This window comes from Columba livia, chromosome 14 (genome assembly GCF_036013475.1).
Source record: "Columba livia isolate bColLiv1 breed racing homer chromosome 14, bColLiv1.pat.W.v2, whole genome shotgun sequence".
Taxonomy (NCBI): domain Eukaryota; kingdom Metazoa; phylum Chordata; class Aves; order Columbiformes; family Columbidae; genus Columba; species Columba livia.
In genome coordinates, this window is record NC_088615.1 from 10,918,392 (window position 1) to 10,940,610 (window position 22,219).

At 39.6% G+C, this 22,219-nt stretch overlaps 1 protein-coding gene across 4 annotated transcripts in view; it reads left to right on the forward strand.

Annotated features, from left to right (window-relative positions):
* FSTL4 (follistatin like 4) overlaps positions 1–22,219 on the forward strand; it is a 217,174-nt gene that overhangs the window by 184,832 nt on the left and 10,123 nt on the right. For 2 of the 4 annotated variants that reach the window (XM_065030001.1, XM_021289082.2), the window contains exons 8-13: positions 3,675–3,795; positions 11,282–11,443; positions 12,455–12,589; positions 14,018–14,044; positions 18,769–18,887; positions 21,750–21,899. In XM_065030001.1, coding sequence (XP_064886073.1) covers positions 3,675–3,795; positions 11,282–11,443; positions 12,455–12,589; positions 14,018–14,044; positions 18,769–18,887; positions 21,750–21,899 — 714 coding nt within the window. The remainder of the gene's footprint in view (positions 1–3,674; positions 3,796–11,281; positions 11,444–12,454; positions 12,590–14,017; positions 14,045–18,768; positions 18,888–21,749; positions 21,900–22,219) is intronic. The other 2 variants (XM_065030002.1, XM_065030003.1) reach the window with 1 other exon arrangement.

Consider the following 22,219-nt stretch of genomic DNA (forward strand, 5'->3'; position numbering starts at 1 on the left):
ACAAAAAAAAGTACATACCCATTTTCTAGGATTTGCTTTGTTATTTTTTCAAATTGACTGTGTTCAGTAGCAAGTTTTTTTTTTTAATTTATTTTTAGGTTACTGAGCTGTTATCAATTTAAAATGCAAGGTTGTGCCTTTTTATAATCTTGGAAAGTTAAAACATATTCTGAGGTCACTTAATCAGTCCTTTATTTGAAGGGTAACTGGAAGACATAAAAGAAGCTCATGAAGGGCAGAGAACTTTTTATTCCAGAAAGAGAGAGAAAACATGAGACAAACTGCAAGAGAATTCAATTTATCATCTGCCGGTAGTCGACCTTATCAATTATAAGCACACCTTGCTGATTTTTTTATTTTTTTTTTTTACCAGAACATGTAACGTTATTTTATAATGAAATTCATAAAATAGAGGTGATGAACACCTTATCCTTATCTGGCAAGGTGCAAGGCTCATCAGTTTGTGGGGGTTAAAATAGCTTCTGCCTCTTGTTCATATATTTTCATCACTCCTGTTTCTTCCTCTTCACAAGAAAATTCCTCAATGGTAAAGGAAGAAAGCCATGTCCCACAAGTTCTTTTTTTTTGCCTTTCTCCTGGTTTCCTGCCCTTTTTTCATGGGTTGATAACTAAAAATGCTATTTCAGTTCACTCTTGGGCATTGCTGGGGGAAAGAGCAGGCCAGTCCTGGGGTGGGGGTGCAGCACTTGCTGTGACTCCTGGACAGCCCTGGGGTTCTCTGCTCTAAGGGTTGGGTGGTTTTCAGGACAGAAGAATTACGTTAAATAATTTTTATAGATGTTTATGGCTCCCTCTAACTGCTTTCAGGTTTGTGGTCACATGGAAACCTGGCTTTGCAAGCAAAAGCCATCAGAGAAAAGTCAAAGCACACAAAAAATGTTTCCTCTGCCTTTTTCCAGCGTGAATTCTGCCTGTTCCCTCTGCCCGCCCCATCCTCTCCCCTGCCAGTTCTCCCAGCAAGCTCATATGTGCATATTTGGATCATAGAATCATAGATTGGTTTGGGTTGGAAGAGACATTAGAGATCATCTAGTTCCAACCCCCCTGCCATGGGCAGAGACACCTTCCACTAGACCAGAGATGGAGGGATGGAGCTCAGAACCTGAGTCCCTAAAAATGTTTTGTGCTAAACAGTTTCTGAGAACTTTTGTTGAAAGAGCTCCTACTTGCCTAATACATGGTTTTGAAAGACAAGAAGTCCTTATTGACTTGCACTCCCTTCTCAGCTTGATAAAACTGCATGTGGCACTGTGGGGTTACACCCTGTGAAGATGCTTCCCAGCAAGCCAAGAGAGCAACTGAGCACAGGGTCAGTGTTGTTAGAACTTACACCCATTCACAGACTGGCAAGGGATGCCCTGGAGCAGCTCCTAAGAGCTACCCAAGGCAGGGTGGTGGGGAGGGCTGTGGTAAATAGCCAAATATTATACCAGAGCTGCCCCCACGGCCTGGGACAGCATCCCATGGGGATGAGGGTAAGATGTAGAGTTAGAGGGTATTAAGGAATCAAAGACTCATCATTTCCTAATGCTCCAGGGCTCGAGTTTTTACAGCGCTTCCAAATATACCTTTATAAAATATATGCAGAAAGTGCTTGTGCATAAGAATGCATGCATATATAAAAATGTAACAGTGAAATCCTAATGTACTAATTATATCCACAGGGAAACATGAGGAGAAACTGTGAGCTGCAATAAATAAGCACAGAGAAAGAGTCATTAATTTGTTAGAAAATTCAGTATTCTTTTTGTAGCAGCAAATGTTCAGTTCTGAACCTAAATTTCATAAACACTTCTTCCTTCCCACATCTAATACTGGTCATTCTTAATAACGTTGTATTCTTATGTGAATTTATTGCGTGTGTGCAAGTTCTAGTGCAGGGCAGATAATTTTGTTCTGTGCCTGATGTAAATGATATAGTGTTAACCTAAGTCATCTTTGATAACCTTTAAATGCTAGAAGTCAGAAAATAGTTTTTAAAAGTTATAAACCATGCTTTTACAAATATAAACTTCTACTCTACAAGAAAAATGCATTTGGAGAGGAAGAGGATAATGATATAATCTTGCATCAGTTTGTTTTTGCAAGGGTCTTTACTTATATTAATACATTTGTATGCATTGGAAAAAAACAGATCGTCCATAAAAAGACAATTACAAAGCACAAACCAAGCATTCATAATATTTTTCTGAGATATCTTAAAGGAAGCAACGTACTTAAAACAGTGAAGATTTTATTGTCCTGTTTTTCCACAACTCCTTATAAATCATTCCATAAAAGTAGCCACCCTGCTTTTATTGATCTAAATTCAATTTGAGTTGCTTTGGGATTAACTTTAGAAACTGTTATTGAGTCCTCTCCACTGCAAGCATTTTCTCTATTTCATGCAGATATCATTTGAACAGGGTTGATATCTTTTCTATTTGCACTTACTCATGTCTCTGTGTTTTCTGTCAGGAAAGATCTAGCTGACCAAAAAACAGGCAAATGCTTGAAATGGGAATTTTTTAGTAGATATTTGTAATAACGTATTGGGTAGGTTTACCAGTGTATCCCATAGTGTGAATGCTAAATCTGCCTGACACCCCACGTGGCAGGAATATCTGAGATGGTTTTGACGCCAAAGCAAGGAGAAGTAGTGCCAGATCGGCCCCATTCTGCGAGAGATGGGATACTTTGTATTGTACTTTTCTTTAAGGGTGCCAACTGGCATTGGAGGTCTGCATCAGGAGATTCTAACTTGAATTTTACCATATTTTTGCCATGAAATTCTTCAAAGAGTTTAGTTTAGCCTGTTTTCGCTCATGGAGCTAATTAAAGAAAAATTGTTCAAGCTCATGAACTGTTTTTTAAATGTATCCTTCTGGGTTTGCATAGAACTACAAACATTCTGGAGCTGCAGAAGTCTGAACGTTAATGGAGTAACAAGAGAAGCTCCTTCATATACCCATCATTACTGTGGTTCTCTTAACTACAATTTGAAATAATATTCCTAAGCAGGGCACTTGTACAACATATTCAAGTGCCAAAACCTCTCTACTGACTCATATTCTCCCCATCTATAATCAGAAAATGAAGTAATGCAAGAGCAGATCTGGGAAGATGAAGGGGATAAAGAAAGATGCTTCTCTAGCAGTTACAAATCAAAAGTTTCTTTGAGAGAATGCTTTTTGTCTTTTTCCTTGTCTCCTGCCTAGGATATTGTCTGAGATAAGCGACAAACAGTTTCCATTCTTTCTCATCAAGTCTCAAGGTTACAGTGCATTTTCTAAGAACCAGCAGAGATAAAGGAAACCTTAACCCACCCAAAAGTTAGCATTTTATGCATCTGAAGTTAACAGGTTGATATTAAATTCCCCCATAAATTAAACAGCTGGAAATTGCCATATTTTCATGTACAAAGAGCACCTTGTTAGCAACCAGCACAAAAGTTCATGTTCTCAGATGAGTTAGTTTGCTTTACTCTTAAATTGCCGCTCATTTTCTCCCTACACGTTGATTTATGAACTTTAAAACTTACTGTTCAAAATTCAAGCTGTGTTTCCAAGCTGTGATGCTATCAAAACTGCTGAAGAGGTAGTCTCGCTTTGTGTGGTGTTTAAAATATTATTACTAAATAATAAGGCATTTTTCCTGTCTTTTGTTACATACAGGATTTTGGAGAAGATGATTCCCTCTACATCACCAAGGTAACAACTATTCACATGGGCAATTACACCTGTCATGCCTACGGCTATGAAGAGCTGTATCAGACCCACATCCTTCAGGTGAATGGTTAGTAAATGGCATATATGACAATCCGTGAAAACGTTTCTGTAAGCAAAGTTGCATGTTAATCTCATTTGCGCAAAGATGTGAAAGGCCATGCACCAAATTGTCTTTGTACAAGAGTAAACGCAGCATGGAGTTTGCTCGCTCTTGCTATCACACAGGCAATCAAAAAGAAAGGTACCAAGGGGGGGACATGTATAATTACCTGGGCTTCAGCAGGTATCCTGACTGTCAAACAAGCTGTCAGTAATGTTTCCATAGAGTTAAGAGCAGTGTTTCACAGCATCTCTTGGACAAATGACTACTTTTGTCAACAGCAGTGTCACTTCAATAATTTCTTCTTCCAGAAGGTAATTTCTGTTGCGTGAAATAGCTCAGGACAGTTAAATAAATACAGTGCAGTGTTTCCAAAACTAGCTATCTAACACACAGCTATAGATCAGATTATAACTTGGTTGTAGTCAGCTTGGTTCACTGAGAGCTATTTACTTTGGGTAAAGATAATGGGCCACTGGTTTGCAAAATGAGGGCAAACCATTTTACAGGTGAGAGAATCACACAGGTCACGCTCCAGCATCCTCATTCCCTTCTGTCCCCTGGACCACACTTGTGCCTGGTGGAACTTATATTCAGGCATTTGCTGTCTTTCTTCTGACCTCAAACTCAGCCATATGGATTTTGTTTAAAATTACATTACCTTAAATCAGCATTTCACTGAGGGACCAGCCTGTGGAGTATCCAGCAGCAAAATCCTTATCCAACTTTAAACCCATATTTACATGTGCTAATATGACTAGCAGTATCCCCAGAATAGGAGACAGGGTAACCTATTGCTCACTGTGGGTAGATTTTGACATACTCTGGTATGAAAACATTTCGTTTTACAGGATAATTCAGTAACTTTATTACAGTAGATATATTATAAGGAAAATTAATATTTAGTTCTTTCTTCAGACATGTGCAGACCTCTACAAAGGAGAGAGTAAGAGCAGATAGCTACACACAGGTTAACAGAGAGAGGCTGACATGAAGAGAAACAGTAAAAAAGAATATTTATGCACTTTAAGAAGCACTGAGTTGGACGTGGGGTTTAGGTTTGACTGCAGCTCAGGTCTTCTGGATGTGTGTAACTGCTCCCCACCCACAGCGAGTAACTAGAGGGGAGCATGAAACACCCAGTTGATTTGAATGAAAACTGGCTTAATATTTCTACATAATAATTTGTCATCTTTTGAGACAGTAAACTGTAAAGTCTCAGCAATGTGGATAACTAGATTGTGCATGCTGCAGCAGGGAAAATAGGTTTCCTTCCTCAAAGTGCTATTTGTTTGATGAATGGCAGTTGAAAGAAAAGCGAGCTAACAACTTAATCCCGTGTATATTATGTGATATATTATGAGGCCTGAATGGAGTTTAGTTGGCAGACAACAATGTAGACTTTATCATCACTGAGAATATAAGGCCCAAAGGCTTTGAAACTGAAACCAGAATGAGGGGAAAGCTAGATGGAGTGTGGGGAGAGGTTGATTTGTTTTGTGCTCATGCCTGCCACTTAGATTTAACTTATTGTTGAAAGATCCCATTTTCTTTTTGAATGGAAGTTTCAGACCACAGCTGCATGCGGTTTTTCTTATTAATACAAGAACACTGTTATACAAAAAATCCCAGTCCGTGTTGAGTTTTTAATGTTGCTATATAGTGACTAAACACTGAAAAAGATGCCATGCATTCTGTTATTAACGCAGACTTGCTAGAAAACACTGCAGGGTCTAGGAATCTTTGTCTTACAGCATCTGATATTCCCATGTGAGCCATTAGGCTTTGTAAATCCAGGTTTTGCAGTTCTTGATGTGGCTGACTGGCTGCCCACATCACTAAATTCTCTCCTTTTCTGCCTGTGTGGTGGCTTCCTCCAGCAAAGGATGTTGGGGTAACAGCCCCCATGACAGGACAACGTTCTTCCCTTCAGATGCCTGGTGGGGTTCCCCAGGCAGAGCCCTGCTCAGGAAATCCTTCATGGTTTTTACTAACTTAAACGACAAATTGAGGAATTTCTCTTGACGGGAGTAGAGAGAAGAAGCTGAGCCAAGCTGAACTGAGTGAAGATGCCGGGATTCTAAGTGTAGTTGACGGGCTCTGTTCAGCGCGGGGGATTGTCTCTGTCTGTCAGTATCAAACTAAAAACTCCATCTTCAACATGGGAGGGGTTTTGTTGCTTTTCTCTGTTGGACTAAAACAGTAAATGTGACAGAACCAAGTCAGCCCAGAACTAACGTGTATCTGCTCGCCTGTCTCCTCCAGGGAGGGACTGATACACTTCGAACATCAAAAACACAGGGGTTTTTATTCTATGAAAACAATCAGGATTTTTTTTTTTTTTTCTTTTTAATAGAGAAAACTCCAAGTTGGGAAAGAGTAGAGAAGAAAGAACCAACTGGAAGTAAAAAGGTTTATCCCAACCCTTCCCAAGGTCACTGTGTCCGTACAGACAGGTCCCAGCTTTAAGACTGCAACTCAGTTAATTCAGTGTTTTCAAAGCTCCAGTGTCCTTTGATCCTTTATGTACCACCTGGACCCTGGCTTATTGTTCCACTGAGGCCCATCAGATCAGCTTACAAAATATTTTCCTTTTGTTGCCTTTCTCTCCTTAAAAGAACCTGATCCTGGTTATATGCATACTCTTCATATGCTTTTATCCAACATATTATATTATCTTTATCTTGCTTTCTCGTTTGTCTCTTCAGAACATAAAACTGGCTTGTAACAGCTCCTTGATTAGGTGATATAGAAAATTAGGAAATAAAAGCTTAAATAAAAAGATTTGAGACTGATTTTGACAAAAGTTTCTGGGATTTGGAGTTTGGCTTGGATCTATTCCAGACTAATCAAATTTATCAAAAGTTTCTCTCCATAGAAAGCCTTGCTTTTATTCCAGTATATTGTCATGGTTGTTCCTTTTCTTGCCCATGGAAAGTAAATTGACTTCAGTGCAGTCAAATCCTGCTGGAATATGGGCACATACTTGTATCAGCTGGGTCAGGATATCACAAATAATACGGGCAGATCCAGATGCTCCTTTGGACAAGCAGAAATCGTGAAGACCACCAGATGGATGCTGCAAACCGCTGCCTCACATCTTCAGTGTATTTACATGCCTGGCCCTTAAAGTCTTTGGAAGAAAAGGATGTGCTGAAAGACAGCACAAAGTTTAAGAATGAAAAATTCATCTTTTGTGCTGGTATCTTTGATCAGGAGAAGCCAAGAACATTAGGAAAGTTATATTCTCTCCTATGTATGGATATTGCTTGGGAAATGTGTACAGCATAGTCCAACTGTATGAAGGAAAAGCCATTTATCACTTTCTAGAGGAAAAATAGTTGCTGAGGATAAAAAATATAATAAAATTGCAATCAACTATGAAAATTGATAGTTTGCAAATCAAGAGACTGCTGAGTGTAGGGTAGCATTTTTCTTGGTCCTTGCGCTCTGGAAAACATCAACATAAATCAGAATGTTGTCTTCCTTGAAAACAGCTTTTAAAAGCTGTTTGATCCTGGGCCCAGTTATAAGGCTCCAATAGGACAAATTTTCCAGTAACAGAGAGATGTTTTAAACACAGATGTTTTGTTAATATGGCTTTTCAAGAGAAAACATATAAGACTGAAAATTCTTTCAAATCATAAATGGAAAGAATAAAACATCTCAAGTAAATGATTAATCTGTTAATTATTACTAAGCCCTGGAGTAGATATGTCCTGTAGTAACGATGTATGTCTCTGATGTTTGATACTGCTATCTGTGCTCATAGTGTACTTTATCACCTGAGTTGTTTTATTGTAATGAATTGGTCTGTTCACAAGTAAGGTGTATTAATACTACTCGTTATGCAGTAGTAGGCAATCTACCCAATCTCTTACTTGTTTGAATGCCTCTTTTTTCCACTTTGCTTAAGATAATAGCATTTTTATATTGCCTTTGGCTGCAGACACAGTAATGGTTAGCAACGATATATACACCAAGGGAGATAGCAAAGGATAATCCATATATTCCGAAGTCTGGCACCGAAATCTTTGCAAGTTTAAAGCGAAAAGTGCTTACTTGGAATGTACTAATTTGTAGCAGGGGCAATAAAAATGAATTCTGCAGTTTGCTGTTATCACAAGGCAGTTGTCTGCAATAATTCACCTGTGCAATGAATTATGTAAGACAAGGGAGAAGAAATGAAGAGTTTAAAAATCAAAGGAGCAGGAAAATTATAAGAGAGCAGGAATGGAGGTGCAACACATATTTCTGTAGGTGAACGAAAGCAGTTTCCTTGTTAATCACTCTGGAAGATACCTTACTATAATTCCAAGTTAAGCTAATTTTCATGCTGAGCATGGACTCAGTGTCTAGGACCCCTGAGCTACCTTTTGCAATATAAATCTGTTATGTTTTCACCTCTTTGAGTAATATATGTGGGTTTCTCACATGCAGACTAATGTGGTATGAGACAAAAAGCTGAGCGATGCAAGTAAACTGTTTTGTGAAGGAGTGCCCTGCGTCCGGGGAGCGTGATCATTGTGGCAGGCATTGGGAGGGCTGATGTGAGCACCCAAGCACAGAGGAAAGCCTAAAGCAAACTATTGACAGAAAATATCAGCCCACACTGGTTTTGAAAGCATTAAATAGGTGGTGTCTCAGATGGGCTCTATCTCCATTAAGAGCTGGTGAGTGAGGAAAAAAACACTAGGCTCAGAGTAAAATTGCTCTGGTATCTCTGGCCATTTGAGATGTGTTAGAGAAGGGCTTGAGCCCATGTTGGGGCATCTCTACCTCTCCAGGAGGTAACCTGTCAGGAGCAGAGCTCTGCACAGGGCACAGGACCTCACTGACCTTGCTCCAGACCTGGTTTTCATGCAGCCAGGTGCAAACACAGGCACACAGGTCATAGAATCATAGAATCATTTTGGTTGGAAGAGACCCTTAAGATCATCTAGTCCAATCATAACCTAGCTCTGACACTAAACCATGTCCCTAAGACCCTCATGTAGATGTCTTCTAAACCTCTCCAGGGATGGTCGCTCCACCACTTCCCTGGGCAGCCCGTTCCAGTGTTTAACAACCCTTTCCATGAAGAAATGTTTCCTAAGTCTTTCTGCAAGAGGCTGGGGCAGGCAAACCCCCAGGCAGGAAGGGGTCAGCATCAGGGGACTGGAAGAGGCAGGTTCTGCCATCTGTACAATTAGGAAAGTACCTGGGGACGTTAACTACTAAATGTCAGTCAAGTTCACCAGGATTTGGGCATCTGTCCTGCTTGGGTATTGCAGGTTTTTTCTTATGCATTTGTTGGAGACAAACCACCTCTCCTCTAGGAGTCTGAATAAATCACATACGCTTTCAACGGAGCTCAGTTCCTAAATCGTTCTGTTCTAAAAATGTTACTAGTAGCAGGAAAATCATAGAGACAAGCATTGAGTGCGGGACCTTCATAAAATTCTGTCAAAGTGGACAAAAATTACTATCTTTATCCCATCATGCCTGAAGCCATTGACTTGGAGAAATTTAAATTAATTTTCCGGGATACAAACGGAATCATGAGCTTTCGACTCTCAGTCTTATTCCCCTGAATTGCTTGGGCACTGTCCCTTAAATAAAGGCAGGGATGACTGTGACAGCTGCCATCTGTTTCCAGCAGCAGATCTTCCTTTGCTCTCCTTCTGCTTGATCTGCCACCTCCTGAAGTCGAGCTGAACCCTGACAGTGGTGGGGGGAAGAAAAGATAAGAAGTTAGGAAATGCTTTCATTTAGAATTTGCAAACTCAATATAATAAAACAAACCTTGTCTTTGTTTGGTAACCTCCTGATTAAAAAGCTCTTACATGGTTTTATACTCACTACCCTGTGTCTCGCAACACATTTTCTTCTCAGGTAAAGAGAATATAAGACAAAGAAGTAAGCCCACGTGTCCAGGGCAGAGGTGAAGTTTAAAGCCGTTTGGTTCCTAGAAGTTCCCATTTTTTGGCTCCAGTTACCCCTAGGCATTTCCTCTCAGATTACACTTGAACAATCTTCTGCTTTTAAAGCTGTAAAAACCAAGTAGACTTGAGGGCTTTCTGTCGTGGCAGATTTCCTTCCAAGCTGATGACTCAGCTCTGGTTAATACCTGACAGCTGGTAGGTAAGACAGAAGTAAAATACACCTCTCTCTGCTAAGGCCAATAAAAAATAAAAATAGAAAGATGGAAAGTGTATGCTAGTGAATATGATTATTTAAACTATCCCCATATGGATATATAGACACGTAGCAAGCTACAGATTTCATTTTATTCTAAAGCAACTGTTAAGTCCATTTAATTTTGCCAGTCCTGGAGCCTGGTGATGAACTGTATAAAAACACAGCAGTGGGTTATGTACCTTAAGCCAGTGATTTCCAATGGAAGTTTTTTATTGACTTATTCAGGCTTTCTAAAAAACCCGCAAATTTTCCTCAGTCCTTCACTAGTTCTAGCAGAGGTTACTCATTTTCCTTGAGGAAGAAGTTGGGTCTCCACATATCACATCCACATTTGACTCTGACCGCAGCTTTCCAAAACTGTACCCCATTCATCATTTACATTGTGAGTCCCAAAATTTCCTAATCTGGTAGAAAATTTTACCACTTGATTATGAAACATAGCAGTCCATGACCACCCTCCAAATGCCATCAGCCACAATACGGCACATCCTCGCGTTTGCTTTTGTTAGGTGAAAGGAAGGAGAGTCCTGTTGATTGTTTTTCACTGACACTACAATATTGCAAATTCTCTTTAAACTATGTGAGAAAATTGTTAAGAAATAGTTAATGGGTGATATTAAGCCTTGTTGATTTGAGCAATGAAGGCAACATGATTGAAAATCAATGAACTTGTCTGAAATTGTAATATAATTAGTAGTTCTGCCAATTGAGTGTGTTGAATAGTACAGAGGGGCCTTCCTGAAGCAAGCTAAGTCACATTTTGAAAGCCTCTCTGAAGAGAAGTAATATATAGACATTTTATTTGTTCAGAATAACAGGTAGTGAATGTACAGGCAATTTCCTGATGTATTTTTAATTAAAATGTTAAATAATGTGCTACTTCTAATAGGCAAAAACTCCCAATTCCTTCCTTACTAGATTTAGTGAAGGTCTGGAGTTTATACTTTAATTTTTAAATGTGTGAGTACCCGCCTTAGATTTTAATCCAACTTTACTGAAGTTCAGTCAGTAACAATGAAAGAAAGCAAGGACAGTCTAAATACAACATCACATATTGGGATTGCTCCCTGGCATCCATTTATTACTTTACTCTTTTCTATTATTATTTTCTATTTTCTGCCCCCAAAGTTGAGCTGTAGAAAAACCATTACTGTAGCTTGCGCTGGAAGCTGGCGCGTTGCTCATCTCCCCACTCCAGACCCTCCTCTCGAGCCACCGACAAGGACAGAACCCAATGGGGACTTTAAAGTCACCAATTCCTTGTTTCCCGCAGTGCCACCAGTGATTCGCGTCTACCCTGAAACACAAGCGCAGGAGCCCGGCGTGTCAGCGAGCCTCAAATGTCACGCCGAAGGCATCCCTAATCCCCGAATTACCTGGCTGAAGAACGGCATTGATATCATGCCAAAACTATCCAAACAACTAACGCTCCTAGGTAAGAACAGAATTTTGATTAATTAAACTATTGTAGACAGGGATTAAGGAGGATTACTTTTCACTTTAAACCAGAAGTTCTTGTACTTTTGCTAAGCCCCAGTTGTTGGAAATCGTGTTACAAAACCCCTGTTCTTTCTTTTTATCTTTTTCTCCTGTGAATTTCTGGGGAAATACAGTATTGATTGATATAAGTGGTAACGGCATTCTGTTAAAAGAACATGTGCCTGGTTCTCCACTGCCTCATCTTTTGTGTACAGCTGTGTAATTTAGAAGAGAAATGCATTAAATTATTTGTTGAGGTATAAGCACTACATTGGATGCAAGTCAGCTGAGAACCAGGCTGCAATTCACCCACCTCTGCAGAGGGATTCAGGCTCTTGCTCCTGTTGGTCCTTGTTCAAATGAGGGTACCACAGACACAATGAAAGGCAAAATTATTTATTTTCAGTTTTCTGTGTAAAAATATTTAAAACCTCCCCATGCCCCCTCGGGTCTGGCTGTGGCGTATTGCAGCCTTCAAACAGTGTTGGCAACACAGAATTCTCAGCGTGGTTGCGTGCTATATCTCAAAATCTCCTGAGGGTTTTAGGCAACAGTCCCCCTCCAGAACCCCAAATGATAGGAAGAACTGCAGAGAGACGCCCTCCCAAACCCAAGTGTTTGGCAATCTTATGAAAAACCATTTGCAAAATTGAAGTTGTTTTTCTCTGCTAAAGTCAAAGCATATTTTTTTTAAACCAGAAGAAACAAATTAAGTGTAATTTATTGTTTGCACTTGGGATCGTTCTTTGTTCGTTTCTGGCGCAGAGTGTGCATGTGCTAATGGAAAGAAGCAAAAAATCAGCTCTCACGAGAATCTCCGAAATTCCTCTAGTTATGTATGGGGAAATATTGTGCAGTGAAGCCACCCTGTTGAGCCATTGCCAGGCAGCTGCAGCAATGTAAGGCAATTAAGGGCAGTAAAAGCAATTAGCAGCAGTGAGGAACACTGTGCATGTCTTTCTTACAGCAAATGGAAGTGAACTTCATATCAGTAGCGTTCGGTATGAAGACACCGGTGCCTATACCTGCATTGCTAAAAATGAGGTGGGAGTGGATGAGGACATATCTTCGCTTTTCATAGAAGATTCGGCAAGAAAGACCCGTAAGTTTAATCTTTCATGTATTTACTTATTTAAAGTGTATTTAGATGTAACAATATACATGCAATTTGATAGTTCAGTCCATTGCATGCTGTGTGTTGGACTCATAAGATAATGACAATTTTGTCTGTGCTTTGATCAGAGGGTTGGATACTGTTCTGGGAAGGAATCAGGTGGGGAAGGTAAAAATCTCGTCATCCAGGACGATGGTGCCTTTCACATGCCAGAAGTGTACCGGGTGTGGGGCAGTTAACATCTTTACTACACTAACAAATTGGCGATAGTTTTAGATATAGAAGAATCCAAACCCTAATATTTTGTTGAATTATATGCAGTTTCAGAAGATAAATTTCACCAATTTCTGTACAAGACTTCTTTTAAAGTTTCTAGGCTACATTCTCAAATATTTAGGTGCTTGAAAAATGTTTTGATTGAATTATGTATTTTACCAGTATTTACATCACCACCTAGCAAAATAGGTTTCCCTGGGTGTGAAATTATCTTCATTTCAAAGACAAATGTTTTCCTAGCCATTCTTAGCTGCATGTCTCCCGTAGCAGTGCAGCAGTGTTATCTTGACCACAGTGCTCCCGAAACAAAATTAATGAAGGTGATTAGTTGCCCCAGTGGATAAGCTCCCACATGCCTGATCCTTCCTAATTCCACTGTCTTAACCACTTGGGAGATCACCCGGGTTCACGGTGATACTAAAAGGCTAGGTGCAAATGGGATTTTTGCTACTTTTTCTGCCTGTTAATGTAGAGCAAGAATTGAAAATGAAATTAGCCATAAATATGCACTCTTGTGGCAATTCTTTGGAAAATATATTCTATTCCACATTAGATTTATGTGCTCTTGTTAATATCAGTTGTTTCCCTTGAATATTGAGCAAGGGAAATTACAGTATGTTGGGAAATAATAGGATGTACCTTAAAGAGAAATTCAAATGTGGATGTGCTTTTAGAGAGTATTTGAATCCTAAAATAAAATGTAGTTGCATGAAATTCCAAGAAGAAATGCAGCAAAGTGTGTAGCTGCTGTAACTGCCAGTCTCAGGCTTCTGAAAGATGTCAAGTTTGCTTATTGTACAGAAAATCACAGCCTGTACCATACGTCCAGTTACATTCAAAGGTAACATCATCTCTTTAGTAAGACTTTGATCTTTGCACAGGCTAAAGTTGACTTCATTTCAGTGAGGATTTTTCCCATGTCAGAATTGTCTCTAAAAGGAGCAAATGTATTTAGAACTATCTGTCTTTCCTGATATTTTATTTGAATGAATGTTGCAGAGTTTTCACAAATTAAACAGTTCATGTAAACATGAGTATTAATTCAGTTACTTGCTGCAATGAAAATTTTGACATTGTTTTATTGTTTTTTTTTTCTTTTCTTGATTATTTTCTGGCTTTCCCAATTTTCTGATGCTGCAGTTGCAAACATACTGTGGCGAGAGGAAGGTACTGCAGTAAAGTTCTTTTGTCGTAGTGATAATGTGCTTGTCTGCTTTAATAATTCCATGATGGGCCATTCTGCACTGACTTGCCACTAACTCTATCAACTTTCACAGTTACCAGATTAAGTACAGACTATACATTTAAAGCTAAATTATTCAAATAAGAGATGTCATGCTCATAATATAAATTGTACCTATAACTTCTTACATTTTCCTACTATGAAATACTAGGTGACTGTAAAATATATAAAAATGTGAATTTTATATAAACTGCCACCAGTGCAAGTAGCCAGAGATTATCAAGCTGCATTAACAATTGCACAAGTGTCAGAAGTCCTCCAAAATTACCATAATTGAACAAGTAAGGCATAAATTCAATACACTGCATTTTTAAACAAGTAATTCAGGCTCTTCCTCCTCAGTAGCACATATTGATGTTTACTAGGTGAGCAACAGAAATTGTGTTCTTGACTGTATAGAAAAAAAAAAAAAAAAAAACAAGACAAACCCACAACAGGTTTTGCTTCCCTCTGTCATTTAAATCGATGCAGGGTAAAGGTTGTCCTATTTCTCCTTGTTTTAATTGGCAGTTAAGATCTCTAGTTTGATCAAATTGATAGTGTGCCCTGCACAAGGTCAACTTCTGTGTATCTTGGAAGGCAAATTAGAAAAAAAAAATCCTAAACAGCTAATTAACTCAAAAAATATTATGGAGGCACTTGAAATGAAAAGATATTTGATTCTGTGCATGCTCATGCTGTCATAATTTCCCAAACACCCAGTAAGATGCATCAAGCAGAGGCCCAAGGAGCTCTGGAGCAGCTCACCCATCTGCCTCTGTAGATCTGGTACGCAGGGCACAGCCGGGGACCTCCTGGCACTAGGGGCTGCAAGCAGGGTCTCCGCTCACTGGAGGGAGATTCTTGGGTTGAAAACCAGGCATAAGCCAGTTCCTTTATCTGTCAGTTACATAAGAGGAAGCTGGGACCTCATTATCCTTCTAGCCTTGTGGGGAAGGTCTCTTGTGCTTCATGCCCTTTGTTTGGAGCTTTCTGCTTCGCTGTGGCTTGGCCCAAAGGATTTGAGGAGCACAAGGAAAGTGCCAGCCCTTAGTGACCGGTGCTACCTCGGCCTGATGCGTACCTCTTGTCCCACTCTTGTAGATTTGTGCACACAGCAAATGCAGCCACTTGGAGGTCACGAGGCGTGGGGCAGCCACTTAAGACAGTTCTCCAGCACTTATTCCGAAATGTGCCACCTGCAAGTGCCTGCTGCACTCTTAACTGCTAATGTTCCTCTAAATGGCGTTATGGGCACTAAGAATTGCTATTTCCCATCTGCTTCAAAGTGAAAACTGTATTGCATCTAATCAGTCCAGCATCTTCTGCATGGTGCTACATGGCTCTTCATATACTGCATCCCCTATGCTCCTTTTTAAAGAACTTTTTAAAGTACTTGGATAACTCTACCAGATGTAGAAGTACAGTAATATTTAAAGAACAGCTAAGAAGTTGGTTGCAGAAAAGTCTTATTATAATTCTGCTGGACTTTATGGACTTGCTGCTTGTCAACCTTGCACATTTGAAATAAAAGTATGAGCAATGTACAGGGAAAACATGGGCAGTAAATGCAGATGTACCTATTGATGTTCCTAAACAATGCTGTCTTTAGAGCAGGTTTATTCCCCTGTCTGTGTTGTTCTATAGTATTTGATCAGCACATTTTTTTTAGACAAAGAATCTATTGAACATACTTGACACAGAGAAAGCTCAAAGAGAGGAACAATATTTTTTTTACATTTTAACATATTATTTCAGTTCTGTTAAAATGAAAACTTATGTGTAAGTAGCAATATTATCAAGTGGATTGGTAGACTAGAGCTCTTTTAAAATGATCACATCCTCATGCCCACAAGGTCTGTAGTAACTAAAGCTATCGGGACCATGCCTACACAGAATATTGCATAGAACAAGCTTTTTTCTGCAAGTCCAAGTTTTAACACAAGTAATTGGTCATTTTTAAAAGGCTATCAGTCTGTTCTCAAAACCTTTCACAAATCATTCACAAGTAAAACCTCAAGAAATGAGTGCACATAACATGGCCAGCCATTAAACATGGACCTGGAAGCACATGCAGTATTTACTCAATGTACAAACTACTTTTTAATTGTGTACAAAAAATACTATGAGTAGCCCAAATGTGAGGTAGAGTTTTTTTCATGCCAATGTTCATTTTTGCGGTGAATGTTGTTTTTTATCATGCCAGTGGGCAATCATCAGTTATATGAATGCATGCATTTAAAAAGCTGAAAGCCTTTTTGTTACCAAATTAAAGTTCTAAAATGCTTCCAAGCATTTAAATTAAATTGAGGAAAATTATTGGAGTATCAGAAGAGAATATTCCATGGTGACACATTTTCCCTTTTATCTCAAAGGAGGGAAATACAAATGCACACTCAGATGGAGGTTGTATTCCTCAGAGAAAGAAAACTCGTCTTGTCATTAGCTGGCCTCCTGAAGTGTTTAAAAAATTAACATTTTAGAGTCAACTTCATCTGCAATGGTTCAAATTAGAACAGTGCAGTTTAGGAGACCCTCCCCATTCTTATTGGCATTTTGGGGTTTGGTTTGTTTTGGGTTTTTTTTTGTTATACAGATTAAATATGTTGCATTTTATAAAACCTTCAGCTTTTTAACTAGTTGCGTCATCCAACCTGAAATATCTTCAAATAAAGGGGGGAAAAAGTAAAACTGCTCCTCTTTAATCCTCTAGTTCCCAATGTAGTACCTGCCTTATTAGTATAAATAACACAACTGAGCAAAGTTCTCCATTGCCCACCTCTGTACTGAAATAATTCCCTAGACTGAGGAGTTGTGGCAGTATAATCACAAGTGGAGTCTGTTTTACCGATGTCGATGAGATTGTTAGAGATGTACCCCAATCAAGACTTGTCCAATACTTTATAAGTCACAATAAAACATCTCCTTTGTCTATTAAAATCCTGCTTTATATAAACATTGGTGTGAAGTTTACGCTCTGAAAAAAAGTATTTTTAATTTAAATTGGTAAACTTCAAAAAGAGAGTACCTGAGTGCTATTAGCAATTTTTAGCCAGTCAGCAGGAAAACTTGCACTTATTTTACTGTAAAATAAATGATGGGACTTGCCAAGTCACTATATCTGCTGCATAAATTTATTATCAAAACTTAGTTTTGAAATACACTGTCATTGTAATAGGATCATCAGACAAAATCACACTGCTGTCCTGCATGAAAATAATAATAAGCATCTTCACAATGGTCATAATTTGTTGCCTGCCTGTTTCCACTTTGTAGGATAAAAACTTTTACTTATGAAAATATGCGCACTCATTCCAGCCAGGGTTAAATTTGCCCTCTGATGTATTCACTCAAATCCTATCAAAGCAGATGGGGGTTGTGTGTGTGCTGTGAGCGTGGATTTTGGTCCAAAGTGCCCGAATGAAATGTTTTAACAATATACTTATGAAGAGTTAGCTCTTAGTCCATAAAGGTAACTCAGTTCTCAATGGAAGTTCAGTATGTTTTTTTTCTACACGCATGATCCCACACAAATGTATTTATCCAAATTATACATGTCTTTACTGTGAAGTTTTCCTGTGATGATTTAGACCTCAATCCTGCAAACACTTAAGAGATGTGAGAAGCTCTGCAGATGTGAGCTGGCACAAACCGATCAAGGGAATCATAACACTGAACCTTGTTCAGATCTGTAGAACTAGGACCTTATTTCACCATGGGTAAAATGTAATTAATTACAAATTATCACATCACCATATCGTTGGCAGATAAGTGCACTATCAGCATCACAGGGGGTGACAGTGGTCATTGCAAATACATACTGGTGGCAATGTGAAAAAGATGAAATGGTGCTTGGATCTTTCTAACTAGAATGTTTGAAAAGATCCTGAACATTTCTTACAGATGCTCATTACTGCAATTGCATGTAGCTGAAGAACAGCTAAATAATCTGTGTTTTAAGGCATTTCTGCATGACAGAAATGAGAAAATGTGATCTCCTAACAGCAAAGCAATGACAGATAGTTTTCCAAATCTCCTGGAATGCCCCAGTTGGATAAATGAGTGCTATTGCAATGCTGAACTACTCTACATTTGTGAATTACAGTTTGCAAGATTTCAAAAATGTATTTGTTTTGGTGGCTATGTTTAGCTGAAGAAAACAGAGACTGTATTTTCATTCATGAAACAGATGTTAAACACATTGATTTTTGCATTGCGGTTGCAAGAAATCAAGTAAACTGTTACAAACCAACTTTTAGCTTAATTTTAACTACAGCTTCTCAGTTCTCAAATTATTAGCAAGCTATTTTTAAGTAAAACATTAAAAAACCTAAGTTATAATCTGAGGGAGCTACAGTGTAATACGGGGGCTTCTTTTGACCAAAGCCTGCTTTGGTACAAATGCACACGACCCAAACATAGTTATTTGCATGCAACCGCCACCAAGGCAATGCATTTTTGAATGTGTCTGTACCTCTTCACTCCTTGAAGCCCTCATTGTGACATGAAATTTGATTTTGTGAATGTACCAACTATATCCAAATGGCCAACTTCTGTCTAAGGCAGATTTTGTTTGTTGGGGGAGGAGGGAGGGGTTTTTAAAAAAGTTCTAACAGCTATAGAAGCATAAAAAAGAATTCCTGCTCCTTTTGCTTTATCCCCCTTCAAGGCCTGAGTGTTGGGAATATGTTCTATGTCTTTTCCGATGATGGAATCACAGTCCTTCAGCCAAATGAATGTGAAATCCAGAGACACATCAGGCCCGAAGAGAGGATTTTCACAAGTTATGTAAGTCCTAAACCCGACAGCTGGGAAACTTTCTCTTAATCTCTTCAAAGGTTGTTATTGCTAAAGGACACAGGGATTTTGGAGCTTGATGAGCTTTGTGTGGCATCCCTGAGGTTTATCATCTTCTCTTCTTGAAAATTAAGGGAACCACATATGTTAAAAGACAGGCATGGGGGATTACTGGCATGCTACAGAGACTTTGATGACAGTTATCATATCAAAATGTAGGCAAATATTTTCACTTGCCCTCTTTGACCTATTTATATATCCATGCCCAAAAGTTGTAACTGGGCTGTACAGAAAGTGTGAAACTCAATAGCAAGGAGATGCAGACATCACTCCGTGGTGCTCACTGGCCCCTTTTACTGACGGCTCCATAGGCAAAGGAATGGGCTATTTTCTTCTCCTTAGAAATAGTTTCCCAGGTTAAACCGTGAGTAAGAGTGCACAGAGAATGGTTATGCCATGCTGCTCCCCTGCCTCTTCTGCTCCTGAACCAGAGACCTGCACTGTCCTCATGTGCATTTTCTGCCAGTACTGAGTTTACCTAACCCTTGCTTTAGGAAATTGCGAGGAAAATTTGTTCAGGTGGCAGCGAACGTCGAGCACTGGCTCGCACACAGCGAAGCTCAATGTGGCACGTGGGTAGCACATGCTGGTAGGCCCTGGGAGGCCAGTGTTTTCAGTGACCTGTGCCGTGTACTCACACGTGGTAACACACAGCATGTATATACTCATGAAACTATCAAATCTCATAAAATACAGGTGCTGAAATATATCTAGAAATGCTTTGTTAGTCACTCCGTTATTCAGGTTTTTTTAAAAGGCTTAATTTGCAGGGGAAGCTGAGAATGCGGCTCCCTTCTGGAGAAAAGGGCTCAGCCTTGCTTTCAATTTTGGGAGCAATAAAAGGGCAGAACCACTATCGTGAGCCCTGCGGGCTGGGTCAGGCTCTGCTACCATGGGCTAAGATCTTCCTGTGAGTCTGTATTCAGTATTTTTTAAAATCTCAATAAATTTGTGGTTGATACCGTTGGGTTTTTTTCCACTGGAATATTGTAATATACTTCACTTCAAATCCAGAGTGATGCTCAGCCCAAGGCTGGTCCTTAGCATGAACTTATTATTAAGCTACACTTGAGCTGTAGCTACTCAAAGACAGGTATCTTGTGTTTCTTTTCCGAAGAGCTGTAAATATTGAAGAGGTGGTTCTGGAGAAACAGCTTGAAAAGAACAGAGGAGAGAGGGCACTTAAGGAAATAATGTCAGCACAGCGGTGGGCATAAAAAGGGATTTTTGACGTCATTACTTGGCTGCCTTTCAGAGAGATCTCTAAGGGTTTCCTACAGATATCATAGGGCATTTTCCCTTGGTATACGGAGGATTGACTTATTTTTACTCCCTTTTCTCTTTTAGTATCTTGAGTGTTTGCCATGTAGACAGTGACACCAGCCTGCAACTTTAGGAGGGTTTCTCTACAACAGAGGTTTCTTTATTTGCTGTTAGAAGGCACAAAATCAGACAGAGCAGCTGCAGCTGAGCTCTGTAGCAGAAAGTCCAGTGACCTTTCCCTGCTTATGTTGGCTTTGGTGGATGTTGTGTTGTGAGAGCCCAAGACCCAGGGCACAGGCGAGGATGAGGAGGGCACTTCGGAGGCTGTTGGGTGCTTGGCCATTGTAACACGGCTGCTGCAAGCCCAAGGCTGGCTTTGGTAGCATAGTTTAGCTTGCAGTAGTGATGATCCCCAGCCTGGCTGGAGGGCAGAAAGGAACACATGGCCCAGCTGTTGAGTCTTGTATCTTCAACCCTTACACATGGTCTCCACCAAGGTACTGAACCAATGGACCTGGGCTGCTTTGAGGTGAAATCTTTTTATCTGGAATCATTACTCTGATACAGACCTGGTGTTGGCATTGCTTTTGCTGGTACCTTCTCTTTCCCTAAAAGAGCTCTGCTGCTCTAATCATTGTCCTCACAAGGATGTTGTGCCATCATTTAAAGTGACCCAACTCTTGTATCAATAAGATTTAAGACCAGCAGTTGTGCTCACTAAAATATATATGTGTTCATTTGGCTTTACCCTTGTTTCCACACTGCAGCCTGGTCCCACACAAATGTTCTTTCCCATAAAACAACTCAACAGAAGGAAAAGTGATGAAGAGTAGCCAGCATGCAGGGGCTTGTTGGTGAGACCATGTGTGAGTCTTCAAACTGAGGGTACTGGTGAGCTCCCACTAAACCTAATACCAGTTTTGCACAGAACTCAGTGAGTGAAGGATCAGAGACAAAATAAGGCATCAGGCAGTTGTGAACAGGATTTGGTCCAAAGCAACAGCATTTGGTTCCTTTTGAACAGGGGAAGTGTCTACATTGGAGCAATAGGCTGTAGGATCCTACTTGTTTTGCTACCATTTCCCTGAGCACAAGCATCTTAAAGCATGCTCTCCTGAACTGAAAATGAAAGCTTTATGAAAAATATAAACCTGTGATTCAATTAATATAAATCTCTGGTTTTTTCAAAGCACGGAGTGATATTTCTATTGCTAATAAATGCTGACAGCACTGCAAGTGTCAATGAACTACAGTGTACTTCAAAAGACAGATCCATAGACTATGTGGTTATTTAAATTCAGCGTGAGTTTGCAGAAGGTCCAGCTGTTTAATGTCATGAGGTAAAGCCAAGCTGCGGTGTGCTACCTGATAAAATAATTATTTTATGTTTTGCAGGAGAGAAAGGGGAAGAAATCATCTTAATGGAATCCCCATGGAGTTTTTTTCTATGATTTTCAAGGCTAAGCTTCTTTCTGCTGCAGGCCCTCAACTTGTAGAAATTAAACCTTTTCTCCTCTTTCTTTTTTTCAGGAAGAGATCTGTCCTAGGGGGGAAGGTGAAGGCACTCAGTCCTGCCTCTGGGCTTCAGCAGTCAATGTCAGAGACAAGTACATTTATGTGACACAGCCTAAGCAGAATAGAGTAATGATAATTGATATCCAGACTCAGAAAGCCATGCAGGTACTTACAAGGGGAATGCTTTATTCAGTGATGGCAAAATACTTTGATATGGGACAAAAAAGAGTAGAGCTTTGCTCAGTGGATCTGCAGACATCACCCATGCTTTCACCCATGAGTTTACACTTTTTGTAAACTCACTGGCAGGAAAAAGCCCTTTACAGACTGTCATCATCTTGGGGCTGCATCTGCAGCCAGGCTTGCAGCTAGCATGATAAAATAATGCTAGAATGAATTTCTGACTTACAGAGCCGCTGCCTGACCTCGGTTATAAGCAGGTTGGGAAGAATGAACTGGTGGGGGTATAATTCAAGCAAAAATTG